Source organism: Ascaphus truei, chromosome 5 (genome assembly GCF_040206685.1).
Source record: "Ascaphus truei isolate aAscTru1 chromosome 5, aAscTru1.hap1, whole genome shotgun sequence".
NCBI classification, from domain to species: Eukaryota; Metazoa; Chordata; class Amphibia; order Anura; family Ascaphidae; genus Ascaphus; species Ascaphus truei.
Window position 1 is genome coordinate 107310287 of NC_134487.1, and position 16972 is coordinate 107327258.

Below are 16972 nucleotides of genomic sequence, written 5' to 3' on the forward strand. Positions count from 1 at the left end.
GTTTAACTGTAGGTGCTCAAAATTACTAAACTAGATACGTTGGTAAATATACTGCAGTTCCCCTAGGTGGTGCTTGTCTTCTGTTTGTAATCATTATGCAACAAGACAGATGCTAATGCAATTTAAAAGAGACCTTAATATTAGCTGTGTACATCCTTTAAATGTATATTAATATACAGTATATACTGGAAAACTGGTTAAGGAACCTTAAATGTTTTTTTAAATAAAAAAAGAAACAAATCAGGGAATCAGAATTATTTTAACATGACCTACTTTTGAAGGTCATCTCCAAGGACTGCTTGCAAGCCCAGTAACTTCCAAAAAATAGGCCAATAAGTATGTTACAAGATTGGCTTTGTTACAGAAAGTAACAAAAAACATCTGCTAGACAACATACTTAAAATCGAAAGTTAAACATGAAAATGTACCTCTCTCTCGAGATGGTGTGTATTAAGAGGTTCCTGATGGTGCATAGCCATAGACAAACCACAGGACTCTACAAAATAAAAGGATACTTGATTTCTAGACAAATTACATTTTTGGAATTTAATAGACAGTGAGGTTAATTTAGATAGTACAAAATATGGACAGATTGTTCAGAAGAGTAAATCTGAGTCAGAACAGCGTTTTTGTGACATACTGTAACCAAGTACTAGAATCTATTGCTGACCAGTTCTTCATAGTCCACATTTTTACCCGGTATAAATTATAGTTACCACTCTAGCCAGATTCCTTTCAAGCAAAGTGACTCAATGTGTAAAATATACTGATATGTGCTTTTCATATAAAGCTTCTGTATATTTAAAATAAAAAATTGTATTGCATTTGTTTAACTTTGCAACTTTTTACATTCATTTTACCTTAAGGTTTACTTTAACAGTCCATTCTTTATTTGGTCTGTAAAAAATGAATAAAGCCCAGACCTACAGTATGACTGCATTTCTTCCTTTCCTTTGTCTTTTGCTGTGCAAGTTAAAGTCTGCTGAGCAATTAGTATGTACTCGATTGTACATATTTTTGTATTGTCTGCATTAATTTATTATTTTCTAACTCAACACAATTTTTAAATATGATACTTCAGTTCCAATCTTAAATTCTAGACACAAGCCACAGCAAAATGACATGTTACGGGTGCAATTAATTAAACTGTGGTAGTGCCGATTGGGACACTACAGTAGCTCATGGAAATTCTTATTGACTTCAAGTGCCACAGAAGTCCCATTCTCTTCAATAGTGCCCCAATGAGCCCTAATTAATAATCCCCTAAATGCTGAAACTGTTAATTGTACTGTAAAACTGTAAATGATACAGATGGAAACAAAGGCCTCTGTACACATTATTGCAGACTGAGGCTTGTTGATGGCTAAAAGTAAGAAATGTTAGCTAAGAAGCGCAGCCCATCGAAGTCAAGGAGGGTAAAGCCCAACATTATTCAGGAGACTAAGGGGCCTATTCCAGTAGCTCCAAAGTTGGCATTGCCAAACGACATGGTTTGGCATGTTCAGAAGTAGAAGAATGAAATGTGAAAAAAAAACAATATTCTTTATTGCAAACTGCTTCTACTAAACCGCGTCTAAAAAAAAAGTGACAAACCGCACAATTCAACAGCCAAACCGCACGGTTTGTACTTGTTTTAGAAGCAGAATGAGCAGAGGTGGTGTTACTTCAACTCGATCCCCAGTCTAACACATGGGTTTTGCTCTCTCAACCAAACCAATATTTCAGGCTATAGATGTAACTTGCAATACCAATCTCGCCACTCTTTAGGTGAAAACACAATGAGAGTTTTAGAAGCAGTTTGTGTAACGGAGCTACGAGAATATTAGTTGTGGGCAAAAAAAGCTAGTTGGAGGCTTTTTTGACAAACCAATCGGATTGTCAAAGCAAGAGAGAAACAGCTTATAAAAAAACGTTTTGATGCAGTTTAGGCATATGATAAGGGCTTACAGAATTGCAAGTCATGCCAATCCGCTTCTAAAGTACACTTTAGAAGCGATTTGTCACACTTTGGAGCAACTAGAATAGAATAGTTTCCTATATCTATTTTTGTTAGCGATTACACACTTCCGTTTAAAAGCCTAATTAAATTTGAATGATGACTGCTGAGGCTGAGGCATGCTACTACAGTAAACAAAACTCTGGATCCTTTAATACTATACACTTAAATAGCAAGATTTAATTATCACAAGCCTTGATCTGTGTAATAGGAATATTGCATATTGGGAATTATTGGCTTTAGCTGGTTTCATAAACAGATCACACAGAAATAGTAAGTCTCTTAAAAAATTACACAGAATCAATTAAGATAATAATCATCCAAATCATAATGAATCTGAGGAAGAAGTCCGGACTTCTCAGAAATGTTATTTGCAGCCATATCCAAATGACATCCAACAAGTGATGCTGCAAGAAATCCGTGCAAATGGTAAAGAATTAAAGTACCAGGTCAATCTAATTTAAATTCCAAACTTGGCAAACATCTAATTAAAAGTATTGAATCTCAATAAACTACAAAGGTAGCAATTAACTTGAACAAGGTGTAGTTAAACTGAAAGAACAAGCCAAGGACAGAGAAAACCGAGATCGTAGATCCAACATACGCATATTGGGAATTTCTAAGGGGGTGTAGGGGGTAACACACATTTGGAAATATTAAGTCAAAAGTTCTTAAAAATGTGCTGAACATGGCATCAGATAAAAAATGGGAAAGTGAGGAAGTTCATTGTACACTGGGATCAATATTTAACCCAGGAGAAAGACCAAGAGCAATACTACTTACATGTCAACAAAACAAGGACAAGGAACAGATAATCTAAATGGTGAGAAAGCAGGAGTCCTTGATACACTTTATGAGAAAGAATAAATAGCTCTGGTGCAATTAAATTGGCACTAACTGCATCTTTATGATATACTACTAGAATCATGACCATGGATTTCCAATTGAATACTACAAAATATTGTGTAAAGAGGTTGCCAAACTCCTGTGCACCCTGTTTAACCACTCTAAAAACACTCAGGTTCTCCCCAAATACATATATAGGGGCGTCATTAGTAAAATACAAAACGAACGACACGCCAGAAATATAGTTCTGCTGAATAAGACTGAATGGGTGTCGTGTTATCTCACAATAAATAATGTTATTAGTTGTTAAGAAACAACCCTGAAACCTTCTGACAAGAGTGGGTCTTGTTTTTGATGCAGTGGTTCATAAGCAATCCTACAGTAGATTGCATCTTTAAGATCTTGTGCGTTATTTGAAAGAAATGAGGGCAGCATGGTTATATAATTCGGATATTTATTTGTTAAAGACAAATGTACAGTAGATGCGCTTGAATTGTGATTAAATAGTATCTCAAGTGACTCCAATGATTGCAACTGTAAATATGTTGACTGTAGTTATTTTTGTAAGAAATAAATACCTATAATTAAAGTAAAAAAAAAAAAAAGTATCACAAATTACAGCATTTCTGCTCTTTTTTAGGCGCAGTACATATACTAAAAGAATGATCACAGTGATAAGAATAGCAACAGTATTACTAATCTAGCTCCATGTAGTCAGGAATCATAAGGGGATATGTATCAATGGTCAAGCACTGCTTTCAAACTGGTGCAAATTGCGTCATTGTTACATGGTGCATTGCTCAATTGTCTGCCCCAATTTGCGCCACTTGCTTCAGAAGGGTTTTGATGAGTGCTTATAGGTAGGGTTAGGGGAAGAGAGAGTCAGCGCAATATTATAATAAGATGTATCCAAAGTTGCCACAATACTGATGCAGTTGTACCAAATAAATCTGCCACATTGTAGTGGCATTAGTCGCTGCTCCAAATGGATCTGTGCCAAATTTAAGAAGCACGTTTTTGAAAGATTCAAACATATGTTGCTGCTCATGAATTGATGCAGATGTTCTGTGTTTGGCACAAATTGCACCATATTTTATACATATCTCTCCTGGGGGCCTATGCAGAGAGCAGCGAATTTTAAAATTGGCGAATTTATTAAAAAGTAGCTTTTTTGGAGAGTTTTAATCTCCATATGCAGAAAAGTGCGAATTCTGCTATGTTTAACATGGATGCGTGTGGCGAGTTTAAATTGGCGAGATGCGCGCTTCAGAAATGTGTTAAAACAAATTCGCGCCTTTTTTTTTCCCTTTGCAATGGCCGCGAGCGGCAGTTTTTTCTGGCGAGTCAAAACGGAGACAATCGCGCCATTTTATTGGCGCGAACAGCCGCTAGATGCCGTTCGCGCCTCTCTGCATACGGATATTTTTTAAACTGGCGAGATTGAGGTTCTCGCCAGCCGCGAGGCGAGTTTTACAAATAGAAAAGAAAAATTGGCGCGTTTTTCGGAACTCGCCATTTTCTGCTGCTTTCTGCGCGATTTTCTCCAAAAAATGGCGAATTTCGAAATAGCGCTGCTCTCTGCATAGGCCCCCTGGTGTTCTCATTATGTGAATTTGGACAGGTTACACTAATTAATGGTGAAATTGCTAGAAAAGGGCGTGTTTCAGTATGTACTAGTCAATATTTTGACTAGCGATGTGTAATAGCATGGCTAGCTAATGAAATATATTTCTTATTAACCATTGGTACTTGTAAAAAACGGCATCAATATATGGTATTCAAATTTCCCACTAATAAAGTCTAAATAATTTTTAAAGTTACTGTTGCTATCAAAACTTCAGTAGACATGATTTTAAAAAGAAAATCCAACTCTTGCTGTATTCTTTACCAAAGGGAAAAAATTGAAATGAAACAAAAATAAAACTGTTATAATAAACATAGGGCCTCATGCAGAGAGCAGCGAATTTAAAAATTGGAGAGTTTAATAAAAAGTAGCTTTTTTGGAGAGTTTTATTCTCCATATGCAGAAATGTGCGAATTCTGCAATGTTTGGCATTAATGCGTGTGGCGAGTTAGAATTGGAGAGATGCGTGCTGCAGAAATGTGTTAAAAAAAAATCGCGCATTTTTTTTTCCCTTTCCTATAGGCGGCGAGCTCCATGTAATTGCCAACTTTTCTTGGCGAGGCAAATAGTAGCAAATCGCGCCATTTTCTTGGCGCGAACAGCCGCTAGATGCCGTTCGCGGCTCTCTGCATTAGGATATTTTTAAAACTGGCGAGATGTAGGTTCTCGCCAGCAGCGCGGCGAGATTTTGAACAAGAAAAAAAAAATGCCGCGTTTTCCGTAACTCGCCATTTTCGGCAGTTTTCTGTGCGAATTTCCCCCAAAAATGGCGAGATTTGAAATAGCGCTGCTCTCTGCATGAGGCCCATAGTTTAAAGAAGTACTCCGCATTTAGAGACACCAAGTTGCAGATATAAGCAAATATGATTCAGTGTGAAATATAAAATGTATTACTTCCAGAACTGTAATAACCAGTGTCTGAAATACTGGTATCAAACCTACCACAATTATTTCCATAACTTTATTTGAAAAATAATCTTGAATTGCAGACATAGCAGATGTTATTGCACCTTAACACAAATTAAAAAACACAATAATGCGTAATCTCTTTAGCGAATTATGTCAATAGCATGACTGTTAAAGCACCGTGTTAACGGCTGCAATAAAGTCTGCTACAGATGCAGCCACCAGTTTCTGATCACTTGCCTGGGTAAAAACTAAGGCATCTCACAGTAAATGCCCCAACATTTCTGTGAGATTCCTAATGGCCCATCGGATTAACACAGTAGGGGTTTGAATGGGTCTGCAAGGACCCCCCGCTGTGTTAATGCGATGGGCCATTAGGAATCTCACAGAAAACTTGAGGCATGTTGAGACATTTACTGTGAGATTGCCCCAGATTTTCCAAGGCAAGTGATCTAATACTGGGGCTGCATCTGTACCTCTGCAAGTGCTGGTCACAACTCTGTTTTTTCCATGTGCAGACAGAGTACTGTACAGAGGAACAAAAGATTATAACATCTTCTGAAGGAAAATATTTATAAAATATAACAAACTTGAATTATATTTACAGATTATTAGTTTCCCACATTCTTCCACTTTCTGTGCTTCTATGCGGCAGACTATGCATTTTACTTGTAAATTAACAATAGTAATACTGTCTTGGGAACATCTCACCCAGTTCAAAAATGTGGCATCTCGCACATCTATTCTTTCTGCATAAAAGTGGCTACTGTTATAAAGTGTGCTCTAAAAAGACACAACATTTGCGTTATTTAACGATAACTGGGGTAATAACGTTTGCTATATGTAGATGTTTAATGTATGGGATATGTTTACTTACTTTCTAGAAAACAAAAATATGAGGCCTAACTCTAGTATTTTATTTTACAGGCTTTAATCCTCGTTAATAACAAAATCAAAGCAATCAGTCCCTCTGCTTTTGCTCCTCTGACGAAACTGGAAAGACTATACCTATCGAAAAATAACTTAAAAGAACTTCCTGCTAACATGCCAAAATCACTTCAAGAGCTGCGTGTGCATGAGAATATCATATCCAAAGTGAAAAAATCGGCTTTTGATGGATTAAATCACATGATTGTTATAGGTAAATGGATCATTTTTAGCAATTTATTGAAATATTTAAAAACAAGCACTTTATTGAAAATAAATATTAATTGGTAGCTTTGTAGCATGATCAGACGCTTTGAATCTGCCAATTGAGCACAAACTGTACATACAGTAGATGAAAACCGAGAGGAATCAAAGAATCAGGGCTAACCTCCGTAACTCTATTTAACAAAAAGTTAACATTAGTCAATGTAATGTCTATTGTAAAAATGTACTCACAAAGAGAAAGGTAACGTTAACTTACACTGGAGCTGGAATTAGGGGTGCGGTGGGTTTATACATTTATACATTATTGTAATGTACTGTACGTACTGTATGTTACTGATTTCGTATGTAGAGAACCCCTACCAGGAAAAAAATTATAGTTCCTGCTCTCCTGTTAATTTATATTATTGTCCTCTTAAAAGCCAAGCACTATAAAAAAAACAGATGTTAAAGACAATAAACAAATTATATGCAAATAAGTACTCTTCTTACAATGCTCTGCTAATGTTAATACCAAAAAATAATGCTATGTTATTAAGTCATATCCAAACCTTCATATCCAAAAGCGTTACTCCCATTCAGACAAAAGAAATAGGCAAAATACCTATTTCTGTATTTTGCTGGAAGTAACGCCAGGTTTAGGCCTGACTTAAATAACAAAGCTTGATTTTCTGTATTTACAGTATGTCCCTCTCTTGTAAAATTCCTATTCCATTGACTAGCTGAGAGTAATTGCAGGACTTAAATAACGTCACATTAATTGAAGATACTGGAACATAGCGTTATCCTGAAATTGAATGACGTTCCCCCAATACTTCTAGTTCTTGTATGAAATTTATTTTTGCATACTGTATATTGTAATTGTTTTTATAAGTACATCATAAAACTCAGGACAAATAATTGCAATTTCTGATTTAGTTAAAATCACATTATTTACCCTAATTTTACAGAGTTTAGTGTATCTGGGACACAGTTTGGCAGCTAGGATACATCTCTAACCTCTACTTGTTCCTATTATGGAATAATGCCAGGCATATGAGAATGATTCTGCTTAAGTGCCATTTCTAACATTGAGAGGATTATGCTGGTATTTCAAATGAGAGGGTGTGGGAAATGGTGAAAAATGCAGATGTGACTATTAATATTGTTAAAAGACAGCTAAATTAAATAAATGATAAAATAGAGTAGCCCATCAAGGTGCAGAAAAAGTATTTTACCAAATGCCAAGTTTAAATAGGCGTGTACTTTTTTTGTGAATTTGTTCAAGTAACTACAGCAAATAGTGTAAGCATAAATGTTGTATTGCAGAACTGGGCACAAATCCAATAGAAAATTCTGGAATTGAAAAAGGCGCTTTTCAAGGAATGAAAAAACTGTCCTATATCAGGATTGCAGACACCAACATAACTAGTATTCCTCAAGGTAAGAATAATAATGTATCATTAAAGTTATGGTTTGGGAAATTTAAAAAAAAAATAGCTTTTTTTAAAACAAAATTGAGCATGAATATACTGATAATCAGGGCTTGACAGTCTTAAAAAAAAACCCTCGCCCACCCAAAAAAAACTAACCCCCCCAAAAAACCTCCCTCAACCCCCCCGCCCACTCTTATCTGTGGTGGGGTGCGGCGGCGGTTGTGCGGTGTCTCCCTCCATTCTCCTGCTTCTCCCCTGAAACTTTGACTGTTTTCCCTCTAGCTCCTGTAAAAATGGCCACGTTGCCATGACAACGGGACGCTAAGTGACATTACGGCAACGTGACTCCATGTGACATCGGGACATGTAGCATCCCGTTGTCATGGCAACGTGGCCATTTTAAAGGTGCTGCAGGGGAAATAGTCAAAGTTGCAGGGTAGAAGACGGAGAATGCAGAGAGATGCCTCAGGTAAGCACTCGACAGCAGGAAAAATGAACTCGCCGCAGGCAAGTGGGCGAGTGCATTTGCCGTGCCCTGATGATAACAATAAAATATATTCACATGAAAAAGAAACAATTGCATACACTGTACAGGCGCTATTGTTCCCATTGTAGCGGGACACACACAACGCACCAGCGTTAGTAGACAACATTGTGTTTGATGTAAGGACTTACAAAAAATGGGCAGGGCTAACATTTTATTACACCCACTGGGATGCGCCAGCAAATACAACAACGTATGCCACATCTGTATGCATGAAATTAATTTTATTAGTACATAATCACAACTAAACCTTATAGTTTAAACTAACACTACCCACGCACATGCATGACAAAGGACACAAGTGAACCAAGATAAATTAACTTAATCCCTGTAGTTTGCACATTTTAATAGGGATTAAGTACCTGTTTAAAACTGTAAACTTTGAGGTAGGTTATAGTACTTCTGCATAGACAACATTGGATGGAGCTTTAAAGCACAGGGGAGGAGAGTTTGATAGGCTGTTACTGTTCCCTTCCCCTTCATTGGTCTTTGAGATCTGTAATGGAGGTTGATATGGAACAATTTTTTTTTTTAATAGATTTATTTAGACAGTTTTATCATAGAGAAGCAGAAAAAAAACTGTTGACCTGAAATTTTGGGATGCATATTTTGGGAATGGAAAAATCAGAGAATTTTCCTGGAAGGTCCTAGCAAAGAACTTTCCATTGATGTACAACATGACTGGGTAGCAAAAAGTTTCCATCAAAAAAGTTATCCTGAATTCTTGAGGTCCAAATTTTGGAAATTAAAACATCAGGCACATTTTCTGGAAATTACAGTACTCTTAAAGAGTTATCCATCAATGTATAACAGAGAGAGAGAGAGAGACAGAGAGAGAGAGAGAGAGGGAGAGAGACAGAGAGAGAGACAGAGAGAGAGAGACACAGAGAGAGAGAGAGAGAGAGAGAGAGAGAGAGAGAGAGAGAGCGAGAGAGAGAGAGAGAGAGAGAGACAGAGACAGAGACAGAGAGATGTGACAAGTAGAGGGAAAATAGTTTTCTCCAAATGTCAGCGTTCATGTAAAAAGGGATCATTTTCTTGAAAGGTACTGATGAAGAGTCTTCCATCGATATTTATATATATATATATACCATCACTGGATTGCAAAATGGTTGCATTCACGTAACAGTATGAACATTTCAGGGTCCAAAAAAACAACATGTAAACATCCTATAATTTTACTGGAAATTACTCCCAAAGAGCTTTGTATCAATGTATCAATGTATTACAGGGATGGTTACTTAGCGAAAAAATGGTTCTCCTTGGCGCAGGATTATTGAAGAAGGATATATACAGATGTCTTCTTTGGTCTTAAAGTCCAATTAGAAAAAAAATCTGTATGTACAGTAGCACAGTTTCCCCCACCCTATGGGAGATGTGGTGGCTACTGTGTGTGTGGTGCATTACCTGTGGCTCACAGGAGGCCTGAACCTCCGCTATGGGGCACCTGGGGCATACCTGGATCGTATGGTGACAGCACCTCCACCCATTAGGGATCCAATAAGTGTGGAATAACCCCATCACAAGACACAATGTAAGAAATACACACTGGTATGGTTTAACAAGTTTATTGAACACATAGGAATAATAACAACAGGACCACTCAGGCCTCACAGGGCCGTACCCCCACACAGTGCACCCCAATCACCATGTCCACACGCCGGTGGAGTTTACCCTAAAATACGGACGTGCCCATGGCACCTAACCACCCGGTGTCCACAGGAGCCAACCCACCCAATGTATGTGTGACAGCACTGCCCACAAGAAGTGTTAATGTTGGTGCACTTATAGATGGGGATACCTGCCAGGTGCTCCAGCACCTGGTATCACCGACAAAAGAGAACAGTCTGTCCCACGCCATCGCCATTAGCGAAGGCGTCCACCTCTATGTGGGGTGGTATCCGGCTGGAGTGTCCCACCATGATGAAAGTCTCTAGTCTTGCGGTGGTGGTCTGGTCCCAGACCACAGGTCACAACTGCTGCGTGGTATTCTGCTGTGTCACTAATGATACTAAGTGAGGCAGTGTCCCTGTCTTAAGGGACTGTCCCTATAACAGCCACAAGCTTCTTGGGGCTCATGGCCTACATTGGGCCTAAGGGGATAAGCTAGGCTTAGTCCAGGGAAGCACAGCTCCCTGGACACTACCACTCAGCTTTTCTCTTTCTGCAGACTGGTGTGGTCTCCTCAGCGCGTGAAAAATATCAATATTGGGAGCAGGGGATCCACGCAGCCCCATTGGCTTAGCTGTGGCACCTGATCCCCCAGCCCCTGTGCATTGTGGGGCTTGTAGTCCCCACAGAGCCCTGTGTCTGTAATGGCCACCGCTACTGAGCCTTTGTGCATGCGCAACTGCACTGCACATGGGCGGCCACATTCAAGATGGCGGCGCACTGCAAAGGGAGCCACCGGGAGCCTTCAGTGATTCGGTCACCTTCCTCATACCGGCACTGCATCCTACCTCCTCCCCGCACTCACTGGAAGCATGCCCACCCCAGCGCCAGCACCCACAACACTCGCGGAGGTAAGGGGACATGGGGAGCCCAGAGGGGGAACATGGCCACATGTATATACCCTTCTTCAATATTTCTGCACCAAGGAGAGCCATTTTTTCGCCAAGTGTATGACTTTTGTTTATTGAGAAGAACCTGTGGCTTCCCCAGGCTGCCATTCCTTTAAGAGATATTTTAAAGCTGACCCTTTTAATTTTAATTGCTTGCAAATGTCGAACATTCTGTATTAAGTATCACAGGGTGATCACATTGCTAATTATAGTAGGTTTAGCGCTGCATGTATGTGAATTGCTCTCTTTGCTTTATAACAGGGCCAGGTAGAAAAAGGGTTGTAGTAACTAGATAGCATGACAGGCAAACAATAAACGGGTTTCCAAAGTTTTGGGTACAGATTTTGAAAATTAAAACATCTGACAGTTTCCTGGAATGTACTTGTGATGTACAACATACCCAGGATGGAAAATGGGTTTAGGAGATACAGAGCGTGATAGATGTGCATCAACATATAAATAAAATATAAGGAATCTTGCATTTATTACTTCCTAAAACAGTGTTTCCCAAACAGGGGGCTGGGGAACTCTGGTATGCCACGACCCTCTGCCAAGGGTGCTGCAGCTCTAGGAGAGAACCTCCGCTGACTGCTGAGTGGGCAACTCCCGTGCTGCCTGGAGACAGAGGCAGAGATCCACCTTTCCTCTCAGCCTAGCACAGAGGAGAGAGAGTAGCCTCTTCATCTCCAGACAGGGCAAGAGATGCCCACTGAGCATCTGACATGTTTGAGGTGTGTGGGAAGGTAGGAGGAAAGAGGGAATTTGTGAGGACTTTTCTGTATGTGGGGAGGAGAGTGTGATGGCTTTGTGAGGGGAGGATGAGGTAAGCTTGTGCCTTTTGTGGGCTGGGGGAAAGTGTGTGGTGTAAGTAAGAGAAGAGTGGACGTGAATGTGGTGTTTATGATTTAGAAAGAGGGCGAGGGTGCTGTGTCAGAAGGGGGATGAACGTGGGGTGTGTGTTCAGTAAAAAGGTGAGTATGATGTGTAAAGGTAAATGTGGATCTGTAAGAGGAGGGTGAGTGTGTGTTTGTGAATAGGAGGGTGAGTGTGTATGCATTTAAGTGAGGAGGGGATGAGTGAGATCTGAAGAGCAGAAATGTTAACATTCTGTTACGGGTGCCCCAGTTCAAAAAAAGATTAAGAACCACTGCCCAAAATGAAATCACTCAAACAATATATCAATCATATAATTTTATAAAGTAGATTTAATTTTTTTTGAGTTCTCAAAAACTATTTCTTTCAGATGTAAGTGCTATGTCGTAATTGGGATATAATGTAGATATTTGGTATGTTGTCTATTGAATTTTATGAGACAAATTTAACTGTTAAGTTAAAGGTGTATTTCCTTTAAAAAGAATAACATACAAATTCCCCCCTATGTGGGAAGAAGGAGGTCCAAAGCTAGACCGCATTCATTTCAGCTCTGGACTCCCTGCTTCCTGAGATTCCTCCGTACGGCATGCCGGTATCTCCTGCAGGTTATGCCATATTGCGTGCCAGCTGCGGCCGCTACTGGCATGGCTCCAGAGTCCCCCTGCTTTCCACCTAGTACAAATAAAATACATATTGGACAATGCATCTTTAAACATTCTTTACAGCACTTTAAAGGAGAAGTTCCTCCTGCTCTTCTTTTTTTTTTTTTTAAACTCCCGAGCTGAACCCTAATATTTTGAGTTTTGGGGACCCCACGGTTCCCAAGATACTTATCAGTGAAGTTACCGGTTTTAAACCTCCCTCAGGGGAAACAATATTGCTGCCAAATCTCAGCCAATAGGAAGCTGCAACATCATCAAGCTGGGGCTTGCTATAGGATAGCAACTTAAATCCCCTTTAAAAACCAGGCAGTACTTACTTCACCAATAAGTATATCTGGAACCGGTGAGGTCCCTGGAACTGAAAATAGTACGGTTCAGCTCTGGAGGACCGCCCGGCCCCATCCTGTAAAAAATGGAGGTTAGTGAGGGTGGATTAATCCTTCAGATGTTTTCCACATTGACGTTTACAGCGGTAGGGGTTGTACTGCTAAAGAAGAAACGTCATAATGTAGGTCTCCAAAACTCATGTAAAATCACCTCCATTTAAGAAGGAATGTTAGTGCAATATCTGCAAAAATGACATCTCTTTTTTTAGCACAACATGTTTTGTTCACGTCTACACTACAGTATATTTCATTATGTGCGAATGATTTTTGTCTCATTTATATTGAAGGTCTACCAAGTTCTCTTACTGAGCTTCATCTTGACGGTAACAAAATCACTAAAATTGAAGCCGACAGACTAAATGGGCTGAATAACCTAGCAAAGTAAGTAAAGCTTGTGTAAGACCTACAGAAAATCTAAAGTATCCTCATTACCTTTGCTGCAATCTCATTTCAAACTTCAGAACGTGTGATTGGGTGCCTCTGCAAGCGCTCTATAGGCAATGCACTAGCTTTGAGGTAGAAGCTAGCTTAATGAAGCCACAAAATATGCACTAATATACAATATTGCAGTGTTTCCCACCTTGTTATTAGTAGAGATGTATGAACTTGCTGAGATTCGCTTTGCCACTGTTTCATGCAAACTTTTAAAATGTTCAAAAATTTGCAAAAAGTTCACTTGAACTTTTTAGGCGGAAATGTTCTACAAATGTAACTGGAACTTAGAAATCTCTAGCGAAATTACCAAATTTGGCCAGCAAATCTACAGTAATTCTAAGCAACATCTGCTCCTCTCCAAAAAAAAACTGTTTTAGGGTTGGAAAAGCTTTTTACTTGGCAAATGGCTTGTGAATTTTGAAAACGGTGTGACATTTGTTTGCATTGAAAAAACAGCAACTTTGCATGGTTCATAAAAGTGTAGCACAATGTTTGCACATACAGTACAGTATCTAGTTATTACTTGCTAAAGAAAAGAAACAGGCTCAATAGTGCCCACACCGTTGATTTTCATAAGAAAGACAACATTATTTAAGCAATCAAGTATTCACCACAACTACTGCTTCCCAAAAGAGCAGAAGCAAATACAAAATCCCCACATCGATACATTTTCCAATAAACAGGTCTACATCCATTCCACCACCATATTACCAATTGATACTTTATGTGTGTGGGTTTACCTATAAAATAAAATCAAGCTATGTATCCATTAAAGCAGAATTGCATGTCCGAGAGCCACATCCCTTATAATGAGCATGTAACAAAGCAAAATGAAGTATTACTATGTTTAATTTCCCTAAAGAACTAAGTGGAAAGAACAAAATAAGGAACCATAAGAATGATAGGTTGCTGACCTGATTGCTTGTGCCTACGGTCATTCAATTTAATCTTCTGTACAAAAATCCCTGAAAGCTGAAAATATTCTATCTATTACAGGGTTGAATGGATGCTGGTGCATTGCTAATTATACGTTAACGGCTTCTCCTCCTTTTACATGATGCCTTTCAGATAGAGTCCTCTAAGGGGAAGACTCACTAACCTCCAATATTAGTTATCACACCACAACCCAGAGTTAATTTCCATTCAAGTCATTGGAAGTTATAGCAAGATTGCAGCGTGATAACACGTACTGTATTAGAGGCTGGTGAACCCTGGCGTAAAAGTGAGCAGCGCAAAAAAACAACATTTTAGGCGAAGGCTCTGAAGATTTTAACTTAAAATCAATACTCTTTAAGAAAACTCTTTGAATTATGTACAGTATGTGCTATACGTATAGTCATTAAAAGCACCACAATATTTTATTTACAATAAAAGATAGGTCAGTGTATCTTTTTTTTAAATGAACACATACAAACCTACATTTATTACACCTAAGCAATGATTTCTGTTCATTAAAAATTGCATGGCTTAACTGCAATATTGCTTAGTTTGGCAAGAAACATTTTAAAAATATCTTTGAGTGTTCTGGAATACAGTTGAATAATGTATCTTTTTGTAACAGATTCATTATTACTACCTACTGTATGTGCACTCACACATTTACCTCTTTGACAGGTCTACTAGTATAAATACTAGAGACTCAGATAACAGTGCTCAAACATGTACAAACCCTAGAGGTCATAATAGACTGATAACAAGCACAGGCAAACACAACCTGACACCCTATGGCTTTTTAGATAACACATTCCAGGCTTGCTAAAAAAAATTGTTTTTTTTCCCATTCAACTCTTGAGTAAGGCACATACTGTACACATAGCACGTTAAGTATCTTTATCACAGTAAACATTTATAGAATGTTTACTTTTACTATGACAGTGTGCAATACAAACACATTATAAGTAGAAATGGACAAAATTGAGTGTATCAAATCAGAACCTTACATTCCAAAACCAAATACAAAATGAAATCTATAACCGTTAAGTTTTTTTTTTTAGAACCAAAACCCCCCAAATTATTTAGTACCAAACCCAGAACACCTTGTCAAGTGCCCATCTCTACTGTGGATTTTCCAGTGGAGTTTAACATTTTGGGTCTTTCTTACAATACTGTATGTTTTTACATAATTTTAAATATTTTCAGTTATATTATTTTATTCTGCTAGTTTGTTAAGGATTTCATACGTACTTTAAGCATTTCTATGTGTTACTCTGCTATTTTAGCATTATCCTTTTTTTGTTTTAGATTTGTCCATCATTTGAAAAATAAGTGTTATACCAAGACCAAACGGTTCTGTCAACTCAGAATCAAAACCTAAACACGTAAAAAGAACAATGTTTTAGAATAAAAACCAAAAATAAAACATGAGTGAGCATGCCCAATGAGGGCATACAGTAACTCAATTATTAACAAAGAGATTGGTAGATTGTGATGCATGTTAGTAAAATAGCAAGATAGTTCTACAGTACATACAGTAGATGTAATATTGAAACTAAGAGGTTACATATAAAAAAAAAAAGACATGTAAAGGTTTCTGAAGATCTGTTTATGCAATTACACCTTTGTTGGTCCATGAAAAAAATATTATAACCTACAGTACACCCAATCTATGGTTTTCAAGACCAACAGAGATACATGTACTATAACTTTGCTGTACTTATTAACTATCACTACATCTGTCTATTTGTTATCAATCTCTTCCATTCTGCTGCAGTTTTTCTTCAAGACTTTCTATGTTTATAATTGTCTTTTCCTCCTTATCTGCTTAATGTATTTGTCTGCATATCCATCATTGATCAGTTTTACACAGCTTCCTCTTTACTGTATAGACTGTATATTTTGCACGAACTACAGTATATGAATTATATTTTTAAAGATTGTTTTGTCATGTCTCCGATATAATCATACCACCTTAATTTTATGAAAAAAATATAACTTCTGCTTCAAGTAAAGAATAAACTAAATGTTGCTGGAAAATTAGAACTGTCTACCACTTTCGGACAGGTGTAACAAGCTGCTAGATATGTTTTAATATACTGTCAACTACAATGTATACATGTACAAATGTAGGTTTTCTATCATTATTTTTACAAATCAGTGCACATGCTAATTCCAATTTAAATCATTATTGTATTGCAGATTAGGTTTGAGCTTTAACAGCATTACTACTGTTGAAAATGGATCCATAGCAAGTGTACCTCATTTAAGGCAACTGCATTTAGATCACAATGCTCTGACACAGGTGCCTGTTGGACTTGGTGAACACAAGTACATTCAGGTACAGTATGTAATAGTATTCTTGCTTAGTACCACAATTAAATACTTCATGGTAAAAAGGAACCACAGTGGAATAATAATTAAACATTTATGGAGTACAATTTGGCAGTCTTTCACTCTCATTCTACTTGTAGAAACTGTAGTGAAAGGTACAACCACAGACAATGAGGGAAATTCTGAACTAAAGGACTCAGCGACAGATTCACTAGGCTCCATTTAGCTATTTAATGTGATGTTAACCTACATGAATTTTATGTTAATAGTAACACTTATACACTAAAGTGAATAGCATAATGTTAATC

General features: G+C 38.0%; 1 protein-coding gene across 1 annotated transcript in view; it reads left to right on the forward strand.

Moving 5' to 3' along the window:
- DCN (decorin) overlaps positions 1-16972 on the forward strand; it is a 53411-nt gene that overhangs the window by 29961 nt on the left and 6478 nt on the right. Inside the window, exons 4-7 of the mRNA XM_075600442.1 lie at positions 6300-6513; positions 7830-7943; positions 13250-13343; positions 16533-16671. Of these exons, the coding sequence (XP_075456557.1) occupies positions 6300-6513; positions 7830-7943; positions 13250-13343; positions 16533-16671 (561 nt within the window). The remainder of the gene's footprint in view (positions 1-6299; positions 6514-7829; positions 7944-13249; positions 13344-16532; positions 16672-16972) is intronic.